Source organism: Delphinus delphis, chromosome 3 (genome assembly GCF_949987515.2).
Source record: "Delphinus delphis chromosome 3, mDelDel1.2, whole genome shotgun sequence".
NCBI classification, from domain to species: Eukaryota; Metazoa; Chordata; class Mammalia; order Artiodactyla; family Delphinidae; genus Delphinus; species Delphinus delphis.
This window is the reverse complement of record NC_082685.1, coordinates 25,825,210-25,837,891: the sequence shown is the minus strand read 5'-3', so window position 1 is coordinate 25,837,891 and position 12,682 is coordinate 25,825,210. Positions and strand designations below refer to the sequence as shown.

General features: G+C 38.8%; 1 protein-coding gene across 5 annotated transcripts in view; it reads right to left on the bottom strand.

Moving 5' to 3' along the window:
• FBXW11 (F-box and WD repeat domain containing 11) overlaps nt 1-12,682 on the bottom strand; it is a 132,186-nt gene that overhangs the window by 28,529 nt on the left and 90,975 nt on the right. For all 5 annotated transcript variants that reach the window (XM_060008397.2, XM_069540572.1, XM_060008395.1 and 2 more), the window contains 2 exons: nt 3,929-4,115; nt 3,039-3,129 (listed from right to left, as the gene is read on the bottom strand). In XM_060008397.2, coding sequence (XP_059864380.1) covers nt 3,039-3,129; nt 3,929-4,115 — 278 coding nt within the window. The remainder of the gene's footprint in view (nt 1-3,038; nt 3,130-3,928; nt 4,116-12,682) is intronic.

Below are 12,682 nucleotides of genomic sequence, written 5' to 3'. Positions count from 1 at the left end.
TGTGTGTATGCGTGTGTGTATGGCAAGAGCACCCATGAGAGATGAACCTTTGCAGAGAACTAAGAATTCTTATTCTCTTCAGACTTCATTCCTCACATTCTCATTTCCTGAATAATAGGGGTTGGCCATACTAAGCCAGGTTCCCTACTTCTTAAAAATTAGCCAATTTCTGTTGGGTCAATGTGGAAGGGCAAGGTCATCTGCTTGTCAGAGCCAAATATGGGAATGGATAGATGACAGGAGCCAGCACATGAACTGGAGCTGTCAGGGTAGAGCAAGAAGGATAGAAAGCAAAAGGTGCTGTGAACTGGCAACCCTGCAAAGCATATGAGAAAAAAACACAAGAGACTCCAAGGCTGTGTATGGGCAACCAGGGAGGGGGACAAAAACATCCACTTGATGTTGAGGGTGTAATTTATCTTTTGGCAATAGGCTTAAAACCCTCTAAAGCACTACCTTTGCCATAACTGGACTAAAACAAGGCCAACTAATCTTATCTTAACTCATATGCTTTTTTCAACTAAGAGTTTGCAAGCAATTGGACAAAGATGAGACCTTGAAAAGTCTGTAGGCATTTAACAACATACCTCTTTCTCCTTCTCTTCTGGAATTTTCTACTTTGAAAATGACAAACAACAACACTAAGCCTAGAGCTGGCCAGACCTCAGTTAAAATCCCTTGTCTTCTACTTAACTATGTAGGAAGTTCTAAAATTTCCCTTAGTCTCAGTTTCCCCTCCTTACAGATGAGGATGACAGGTAGCTTGCTGTAAGAATTAAATGCAATTAATAATCTATGTAAGTCACACGACATGGTTCATGAGTATACTGCGAGGGCTCAAAAGAGGGTACTTGTAATTATTATAGTCTGCTTGTGAGGGTTTTGTACCAGGCACATGGGTAACAGCCAAGCCTGTGAGTCTCTCATTTGTTTGACCCACGAATCACTGACACAACTCTCTGCTTTGTGTGTCTACCCAGGACAGAATAAAACACACTCACAAAACAGAGGTAACGAACTCTATTTTGATGAAGTACCATTGATCTATAGCACACAAAAAGTTGCATTAAGTGCAGAAGAATGTAAGGATGATCACAGACTCAACTACTGACTGGTTGTATGATCACCGGCAAGCTATTTAACCTGCGTGAGCCTCAGGTTCCTCAATTTTAAATATGGACAGGGCCTAACTTTCAAGTATTGTCCAGAGTGTTAAATGAGAAAATGCATTATAAAATGCTGAAAGTATCTAGGACAAGTAAACACTCTATACGTGGTACATTATTTTTATTATTATTACTATGAGTGAAAGTACCAAAGTATAAAACACCATCCCTTAAACTAAGAGATCTAGCCCACAAAAATCTGGAGGAGACTCTTGTGGCCAACCAGTGGGTTTTCCTAAACCACACTTTAAGAACCACTGGGTAGACCACCATGATATAGAGGTTTTGTGTCAAAAAGGGTTTTCCTCCATAGCTCTATTTTCCCTCACATCTGCCTCCTTCTAACTTTAAAATATTATTTCAGCCTGAGTAAATGGTTATGTTAGGTGGTGTCACATACTGTCATGCCACAGAAAACCGAGTTCATACTGTCGATTATAACACTACTAATGGGAATTAAATAATATATGTCACCAAATCTTCAACCTGATCAAAGTTCTTCCAGAGTTCCTATTTATTAATGATTGACCTCAGACATCATCCTTCTTATAATAAAGGACTTGCTGAAATTATTCAAGGAAATGTGGAGATACTTTATAAAGAATAGTTGGGAGGAAAAAAGTAACAAGTAATATAGTTTCTAAGATCTGTGCATAAGCAGTGTCTTAGTAAAACTACATGGGGTAAAAGACAATCCCTCTAACCTGAAACACACATACACCAACCTAAGGTTCAAGTTAACACTATGTTTCAGCTACTAAAACTGTAGGAGCAATTTATTCTAAGTTTTGAACTGCCAAGGGATCAATTAATTCCTAAACTTTAGGATTTGTATGGCAGAAGTTTTAAATCATTTAACCTACCCTAAAAGGTTACTTATAGCTCATTTTAGGGAACAGAATATTCAAGACAATGGCTTGCATTTGAAATAATGATATTCCAGTCATATTCAGATTTACTGTTAACAAAGCGATTCCATTAGTTCACATCTGCCTTAAAAAGAAGGCAGCGGGGAGGGGACTCCAAGAAAAGCACATGTTTCTCCATTAATGAATTTTGGCACAATAACTTTTATGTCTATCACCTGGGGGTGAGGATTACTTCATGTTTGGGAAACTGAGTATAACTTTATGGGTGATATAGCATTGCCTAGCAAAGGCTGAACTTTTTTGCCAAGGAGGAAATCAGTGAAGTAACCAAGACCTGCCAAGAACACATGTGAAAGAGTTAATCAGAAATGCCTGTGCATGTCTTTCTTGGTTCAAGGAAAAGGGCTAAATAATAAAACTGAACTAATTAGAACACATGAACAATATCAAACATCTCCAATGTTTCTCATCAAGTTCACAGAGTTTTACTGGTCTGGGGAAGTTACACTCAACTCCAAAATGGTCCACGAGCATAATTTGCTCTATAAAAGCCACTTAACTATTGCGTAGAATCATATTTGAGTCCTTTTAATGAAAAAGTATGGGAAATTTACAGAGGAAACTGAGACTGTGCCTTCTCTAGTTCTCTAGAGGTGGCTCAAAAAATGTAAAACCATGCTTACCTGAAAAATTGGGCCTTGGATTTCGGAAATTTCATCAAATTAAAACCAAAGGGTAATTTTGGATTAAGGTTTTAATTAACTGGTAGTCTTGCAGAAGCATTTCATGTTTTAGAAAAGTTAGATTAGTTTTTACAAAAAGGCACTATCTACTCTGAAGGACAGCTGCAGATTACACATTGTGACATATATGCTCTAAGACTTCAACTTAAAAAAAAAACAGTTCTATGATTTTAGAACTAGACAACTAAGAACACTAAGACAACAAAAAAGTTGAGAACAAGACACAAACAGCCCATAAAACAGATAAATCATAAAATTACCTCTATATCCTGGATAATCTTTGGGTATAATGACCTATAAAATGAATTGGGAGGGCCATCTGTTGGTCTGTTTTTAAACAGGTACTGATCCCTGGCAAAAAAACACAAGCAGATGTTACATTTTTGCACATAAAAGGGTGAATTTTATTTAAACATGGTGCTTACAAAGATGTATCTTTCAAGTCTTTTGACTTGCATTGAGCTTCAACAGTTCCAAAGCAGGATTTCTGACAATTAAATGTACATGTTAGGCACAACTTTACTTCAGCTTACAGTTCTTTAGCATGGTCCTAACCTTTTATTTTCTGAATACCCAACACAATAATCTAGCCTTTCATTCTACAGTTCGATAAAAAGTGTTAATGTAGCTTTGTGAAAAAGCTAACTGAGTACATGAACAAACTTTTTCCCATAAAGAGAGCACAGCCCTAACCATCACTCACACAGCCACCTATCTGTCCTAGCTGTGGCACTCTCTTTCTCTGTGCTGTCAGGGTACTGACATGTACAGAGCTATAAAGCTGTATTTCAGACAACAGGTTGTCTCTGAAAAATCCTGCCTGCTGTACCTTCCATCTTCAACCAGGATCAATATCTAATAGCAAAATGGCGTTATTTGCCTTTCTCATATTTTCCTTTTTCTTATCTATCTTTTGGTAATGGTGTCATCACCTAAGGAAAATGTGAAAGGAAAAGCATAAACACATAGCCTTGAAAAGCCAAGTTGCTCAAACTGTACATCTCCCCCCCCAACTCTTGACTACTCATCTTTTCCCACTTGTTTAAAATAGGCCAACACATTTGGCAAGTATAATTGCATTTTTTAGTAATCAAACTGACCCTAGGTCAAATAAACTTTTTTCAAGGGAACAACCAACCTAAATACTTACCACCCTCTTCTTTCTGAAAGTCCCTTCCATAGAGGGTCAGTGCGCACCATTCGTTCAATCAACTTCTTCCAAAGCATTCCTTCGGAGATGACTCGCTGCCATTCCTTACATACCAGCTCTGCTGCACACAGAGACCTGGCATCCAGGTAGGAAAGAATGTTTTCTGCTATGTGATCTAAACCTTGCTCTACAAAATAGAAAAGGCAATGAAGGAATAGGAAGGGAGATGGAAACGTACCAGTTACCATTTCCTTAAAGATAAGAGGAATAAAGAAATCCTGAACCAGGAAACATACCTGAGTAATATCAAAAGTTCTTCAGATATACAAGTGCATGAGTACATAGACATAGACACTTCTTTTTGGTTCTGATTTTTTAAGATAAAACAATTGATGGCACCAGTTCCTGTCTGTAAAAGCCAACCCTGGACAGTTCTGTACTTGTCAGACATTATAATAAATGATTTCTTTTACATAACTCTATGGGGTAACGACACCCCAAATTTTACAGATGAGGCAGAAAGAGGTAAAAGGATTCAAGGTTTTACAATTATAGGGTAGTGAAGCCAAGACTGGACTCTGATCTCTTGCTCCAAAGTCTGCATTCTTTCCCCTCTGATTTACTGTTTCTCGTAACAAATCATCCTATTGATACATGACCTATGTGAATCCCTTGGGGCTAAGGAGACAAAAAGGTGAGAAACACTGACTTATCTGAAAAGTTTATGGAAAGTTAAACGACAATCCAAGAATTAAGTCAGGTGCACTAAGATGTATTTTTGTCAATCATTTCTCCATCTCCTTATGGAGGTAAAATCCTCAAAACCATGAACCACATGCCTAAAAATTCTAGAACCTTAAGTCGTTTATCCTACACAATGCAAGTATCCTCTCCAAGACAACCAAGATTCAGCCTTCGCCTGACATTCACGAAGGTAAGAAGATCACTATGGTCAATGCTGTTGCCACCTGTACACTCCCATCCTGTGGTTTTGGGCATGTCCTCTGCAACTACAAGAAATAAAGCTCATCCCCAGGCCTCCTCTGTGTTGGGGTGGGAAAACTAAACACACAGTCGGAAAATTCCAATTTCAAGTCTGGGTTCCCCACCTAGAACTTCTATGACATGAAACAAATACTTAAACAATACTGAAACATCCCTGCCCCTTGGTTTTTTACCAAATAACATGGTAATGGCCAGTAACAACTGTCCTTTCTCACACTACTTGTATGAATCAAAAAAGTTCTACAGGAAGATTTTAAAGACAACAAAGTACCATTTGGGGTTAATACTTGTTCTCTTTTTCAAGATAAATAGAAGGAGTATAGTCATACTAACTTGGCAGGGTATAGGTAAATCGTTAAACTTTCAGAACCTCAATTTCCTCATCTGTATAAAACAGGGATAATAATCTCTGCCTTATTTTGAAAATATCACAATGAGATGCTGCATAAAAAATGCTTTACAAACTAAGGTTTTTTCCAACTCTAAGAATGACTATTTACACTGTTGATTATGGTTTACAGGCCCTTCATATACTAGTTCTACTCTATAGTAGGTCTAATACCCAAGTTATGATCTGATAATGAAGACTAACTACACTGGACCACTATCTTTTCTTGCACGTTATTATATGAAGAGTTAAGGCCATCAAAGATTATACTGCCTTCAACTAACAGTCATATCACAGTAGACTCCTAAGATGGTAGTAAGTTGAATTAAAATCTTAGGCCCTTCTCCCCAAAACATCTATTAAAACAATTCCCCTTAATTTCTGTATTTGTATGGGTAGTTTAGAAGGGGGGGGCAGCTCACACGGAAGTCTACAGTTATCCTCTCTATAATTCACCTTCAAATCTTTATCTGACCCTTCCATGTCAGTCTCTACAATTCTGATTCTGTCACACAGAAAAGTGGATATTCCACACCAGATCTTCATGGTGGGCAAATGCAGTAACTCTTTACCCCAAGTTGCTGGCAAACATGTTAAATGGGTCAGAACCAAGGACAGCACCCGTGATTCTATATTTCCCTTCAAGCTATCATACACCCATTCATTAAATACTCACAAGGTACCAACACTGAGCCACCAGTTCTAAATCATCTGTATTTTATACTACTATTATCCAGCCCATATCTCTCTATTCAGTCCTCAAGGATATTTGGAGAAACTCGGCCCCATGAAGACACTGCCATCTTTATTTATATCATGTTTCTGACTTGCTAGTCTCATAACTTTATCCAGAAAGGAAATCAAGTGACTTTGGTACGGTTACTCTCCACGTTCCCTTGCTGGTGCTTACTACATAAAGTTGGTATTGCAATTTTCTGTTTACAAGTTGGCACTACCTGCTTTGTGTCACTTTTAAACATATATAACCCATGTTCATTATAGAAAAACTATAAAATGCATATAAGCAAATACCTTTAAATCCCTAAACCCCACCTCTCAGAGATAATAGCTTTTAACATTCTGTATACTATACCTTTCTAGGATTACACAACCCTACACAGTCTTTTCAACAGCTAATTAACTTTTGATAATCCATTTGAGAATTAGGCTAGAATGGAACATCAAATTCAATAGCCAATAGCTCTCATATACACCTTCTCCAGTTCTCCCGTTCTTAAGACCAGGAAATCTGCTCATCAATCATCTCTGGGTTCTATCATGCAGGACTACCAAACACAGTTGTACAAGCTGTATGTTCACAACTGTACAAGCTATATGTGCACAACTGTACCCAGGAGCTCTACCTACTGGTTTCCAATTACTTCTCAATGTTCCACAATTCTGAAAGTCACAGACTTAGGTTCTGTCACTATCCCGGCACACAACATTTTTAGGTCTACTTGTTATAGGAGCTGTGTTAAAGACAGCTTCATATCTTTCTTGGACTACAATTTTTCTGTCCTTTCTGGTTTTAAAACCATTCTTCTTAGTGGGGAAAGAAAAAAGGATAAGTTAAATGAGGAGTGAAAATATGCTGTTTCTTTCTATTACCACTACACCATCTATTCCAAGTACACTGTCCCTTCATTCTTCGTGTTCTTGCTCCAAACAGTTGATTATTTTATTTGTTTTTAACTCTCCCAAATTCCTTAACCATTTTGGACAATTTCACAATATTTGGGGCTTGGCCTTCTTGATACCATTCTCAAAGGTTCAGGCTACCTTTTTGTGTATCTCCATGCCCCTTTCTTCCATCTTCTGTCCAAGTGTATTTAAAATCAGGGAAATTCATGGAAAATCACATGGGATTCTACTTGTGCCTATCCACTGACAGGATTAGCAAATTATTAATCAGAACTTTAAATTTCAGAATCTCTCTACCGTCTTTAATCATATTTTCTTTTACAGTCTCTGGCCATGGCCTAATAAACTTAGCTCTTCTCTGAATTCTTCTAATTCTGGGGTACTTTATCTGACTATCTTCTAGTTTCTACACTTAATATGAGAACACAGTCACTTTCCAAGGTTTATGTTAATTCTAATCACTAACCAAATCCTCCTAATTGGTTATAAACACACCCCTAACCAACTCCCCTCTCAAATCCTCTGCTGAGAGAGGAAATGAACAGACAAGAACACATTATATAGCTGTCTTTTCAGGCCTCAATGGCTGCCACATCCCCATGGTCTATATATGAACTGGGAAAGCTGCATCCAAACCCTCCACCTGGCTGGGTAGTCTATGCGCTGGTTCTCAGAAGCCTGTGTGGTTATATCACTTAGGGTTACTAATCTGAGAAGCAACAGCAGCAGAAACAGCTTCCTAAATATTCTCCTGATCCACTGAATCAGAACCTCTAGATGGTGGGGCCCAGAAATCTACATTCTTAAGAATTACTACCAGATAATTCTGACATGCTGGGAACTACTGCTTCATAGCAATAATATCCCTTTTAGTCCTCATTGATTTCCCGCCACCTCAATATCTCACACCACTGGGCTATCAATGAGATTCTGCAGAAAGAAGCTCATTATTAGACACATACTTCCTACTCTTTCAAATGCCACTGGTCCAATTCGGCAACATCTCATTGAAATCTATGAGATTTGATTTATTTCCTTTTGGTAATACGTTAAATTCACTTCATCCTTCTAGGGGGCAGCATGTTTTAGTTTCTCGGAAAATGCACTGGCTATAGAGCCATATAATCTGGGTTGAAGCAAATCAGTTTTCCTTTTTGGATCTCAGTCTGCCATAAAATAGGAATGATATTAAATGCCTAAGAAGGATCATCTCGTATAATCTGCATGATAAAACCCTCTGAGATAGGCTATAAATAGCCTCATTTTATAGAGAAGGAACTTCTTAACCTTGTTGGAAAGGTTCATAAGAGGAGGTTATTCAGGAGCCAGATACAGAGCAGGTACTCGATAAATGTCAGTCTCTCTTCTTCCCTCTTCCAGAAATCACTTTACCTGATATCACTGGTCAAGGAAGCTAAGCAGTATTCCCCTTCCTTGTTACTTTCTGCAGAGAAAATATGACACACCTCCCCTAGCAAATCGCTAATTCCTCACTAATAGCTTGGAGTAAGTCTCATAGCCCTTAAATATTTAAAGAAGAATAGGAATCACACAACCTCTATTTTGGGCACCTTGGAGTAACTAGCCCCAGGAGCCATGTAGACCTTGTAACTTTCTGGTTTCAAGACTGTTCAGAACAAAGAGGTTACTGAATAAGGTGGTCCATTTGCCTGAGCTAGAAAGTGCTCTGAGGTGTTAAAGCTAAGCATTTTCTTAAGTATCAATGTCTGGCTCTCATTTACTCTACGGTGCTGAGACGCCCCCATCTCCTGCCACCCCCCCCTTCCCAAGGCAATAAGAGGACACATTATGGCCTCAGAAAATGAGTCCAGAATACTGCACACATAGTGCTGAAGAAGTGCTGCTGTTGCTAATTATAGGCACCAGATGAAGGTCTGGAAATTTTTCAATAATAAATTAAAACAATTAAAAGGCAGAATTTTCAAAGCTCAATATGTAAATAACATTGTACCAAAATGAAACTCAAATGTGTAATGTCAGTTCAATGCCCTTGACTATAGCCAGTTTTAAGACAGCTGCTTAGATCATACAATTACAGAAACTTTTATTATTTTAGAAACACATTTCAAAGAGCAGCTGCAAAGAAATTTCCTTCCCCACCCACCCCTGCTGCCCCTTCCCCCTCCCTAGTCACAGATCTAGTTGTAAAATCTGAAGTTAGAAACTTTCTTTCCTGAGAGCAAAAGTCTGTCAGTGGATGCCTTTAACTTGGAATATACTGACCTAAGGATTCAGACACAAATGCTCAGGTCACAAAGTCCAACATTTTGTTATGCCAACAAAGTGGCACACACACCTACCTAAATGATGTCAGGATGAATCAATTCGGAAATCAGTGGGTGAATAATTAAAACTTCCTGGCAATAAATCGTACTGCAGGTGCTTCCTGCCTCTCTGGGCTTTTTTTTTTTTTAACTGACATCCTCAGAATACCCACCAGATGCTAGGCATATTATATACAATGTCTTTAATCTTCACAATATCCTATAAAGTATTATTATCATTCCCACACAGATAAGGAAACTGAGGATCCAAAAAGTGAGCTCACGTAACCATTAGGGGCAGGGGCTGGGATTCAAATGGAGGGGCTCTCAAATCCAACACCCATCATCTTTCCACTCTGTCATGCTGGATCTCTGGCCCTGCATCCAGCCTAAAGCCTACACTCTGGTTCTTCCACAACTCCCAAGACCTCTGATCTAATCTCTGTCACATTCACAGTCCATAATGGTTTATCATCCTTACTTGAGGATGAGACAAAAGAATAAACCATGGCCAGGAAGGTAAGTGTTTTTAAAATTCTTAATTGCTTAGACACCTCACCAAACAGATCACCAATGCTTATCGTCCTTCTTGAAGTACAATCTGTCTCCACTTCAAATGGTATAAATTTTCCCTTTAACAACAGTTCTTACAAACCACAAACTTAGCCTGCAGAAATTGACATTGCAGACTAAACATTTACCATGATTTTTAGAAAAGCATATCATAATTATCACTTTTTCCACTGAACCAAAAGGAGCCAGAGACCACAAACATTTTCCATTTTCCCTATACTGACAGGTACGATATTCACAGTAAGCATTAAAAAGTCAAAACTACAGACCATTTTTATAGAATTAATGGTTTTCACAATCAAAAGAAGTCTTAAGTAGACTGTCAATTTCAACAAAGTAAAAATTCAAACTAAGGATCATCTACAGTAAAAGTTAAACACCAAACCAGGATAATGATTAGTAAGTTGTTCCACACATTATTAAATCTAAGTATGAACAAACACATGGACCTGTTTCTCCCCTAATGCTCTTAAGGCAAGATCTGTGCTAAGGAACTAATGCCAGATTTAATCCAAGTCTACTAGACACTAACTAACACAATCAACTTGGCCAGCTTGTCCCCAGCTATTAGATTCATATGTATGATATATACTGACATATGTATATATGTTCAGATCAAATCCTGTTAAAACAAATAGCATTTTAACAAAAATATTTCCATGTCCCAGCCAATGGTCCGTTCATTTCATGTAATACTCGATACCACAAAATTCCACTTTAACAGAGATATGGACAATGCCTTAAAATTCGCTGTAATGAAAACTGAATTGTATGCAATTATACTAACCATATTTATATACATAACACATGTTCATCTGTTCTGTCTCTTCTCCAATTCTGTACACTCCCCAAGAGAAGGGGCTGCCTCTGAACTATACTCTGCAAATCAAGAGAACTACAACAGTGCCACCTCGTGGATATTCTGTAAATACAAGTTGAATTCCCTGGTGCTCTAAAATGTTTGAGAGGCAAATTATAGGGAAAAAATAAAAATAAACCAAAACAACAGAAAGCAAACAGAATGGATTTGCCTCAAAAAATGGGAGCATAGCTTCATTTATTTAAAAGCACTTAAGAGGAACAAGTATAACTGTCAACTTTAAAAACTACCCTGTCTCTTCTTGGTGTGAAATGTAGCATGAGTCAGTAGAAAGTCTTGGATGAGGGGGGTTCTGAGTTCTGGGCTGCACATACAGAGGAGCTGCAGCACATGTGCACTCATCTTACTCAAATTCACCTATAATTCTCTCTCTCATGCAATTAGAAGCATAGCTCTTCTCTCCCACTCTCTCTCTTATAATTAAAAGTAAATGTTACTGAATTGGGGTGTAAACCATGTATACTTGAGGCCAGTTTAAGGCACTGTCCAGAGTAATCTTAACTGGAAGTGATTTCAGCTTTTGTACTAGCTTTTGCACCAACCCCCACCATCACCTGCAAAATCACAATAACCAAGATGTATGATCTTAGGCATTTCACCCAATTCTCTGATCCCTGGCTTCATAATCTACCCAATGAGGAACAGCACTAGCTGACGGCTAAGATCCCCTTCAGCAATTAAATACTATGATTCTAGAAAAAGAGGGTTCATGTTTTGCTTTTCTAGAAATACTAATTCAAGAAATGAGGAAAATAATGCTACATTTCAGCATAAAAAGAACGGTAGGGGCAAAATTTTCTAAGCTAACTCTCAAATATCCCTAAAACACTCCCTTTGTAGAAAGTAAACTTATAAGTTCTAGAAGAGGGATTAGGAATCAGAGGCTGGCATGTCACTTTGCAGCCCCAGGTTTCAGGCCTGAGGCATGAACCCAGGTCCTGTCTACTGTGGAAATACTTAAGACTATGGAGTTGTGATGCACTGTAAATCACAGACAGGCTAAGAGAGAAGCTGCTCTTTGAGGAGCCATCCAGAAGCTCTGAAAAAAGGGTAGGGCTGGTGGCAATGCTACTGGTTTATCCCTGGCTATTTCTAAGGCATACCCTGGCACAGCAGCTGTAACCTCCAGGTTACCCTGACCACGTTAGAGGAGAATGTTCTGGCCAACAGTCTCACATTCTCTTCAAGAGTGAAATCTCTCTATCTTACCTAGACAAACTTAAAATAAAAAATTTAAAAAAGAACACAGAGAGAAAAGAATTAACGAGTGACCAAAAATCAAAGAGGGGGACTTCCCTGGTGGCGCAGTGGTTAAGAATCCGCCTGCCAATGCAGGGTACACAGGTTCAATCCCTGGTCTGGGAAGATCCCACATGCCATGGAGAAACTAAGCCCGTGTGCCATAATTACTGAGCCTGCGCTCTAGAGCCCGCGAACCACAACTGCTGAGCTCATGTGTCACAACTACTGAAGCCCACGCACCTAGAGCCTGTGCTCCGCAACAAGAGAAGCCACCGCAATGAGAAGCCCGTGCACCGCAATGAAGAGTAGCTCCCGCTCACCGCAACTAGAGACAGCCCACGCGCAGCAACAAAGACCCAACGCAGCCAAAAATAAATAAATAAATAAATTTAAAAAAAAAATCAAAGGGGGATGAACAGGCAGAGCACAGCGGGTTTTTAGAGCAGTGAAACTGTTCTGTGTGACACTATAATGGTAGATACATGTCACTATACATTTGTCAAAAGCCACAGAATGTACAACACCAAGAGTGAACCTTGAAGTATGTACTTTGAGTGATAGTGATGTGTCAGTGTAGGTTCATGTATTGTAACAAATGTACCACTGTAGTGTAGGATGTTGATAGCAGGGAGGCTGTGCTGGGAGCTGTTGCGGGTAGGGGGGAGGATATGGAATCTGTACTTTCTGCCCAATTTTGCTGTGAACCTAAAACTGTTGTAAAAGTAGTCTTTTTTTTC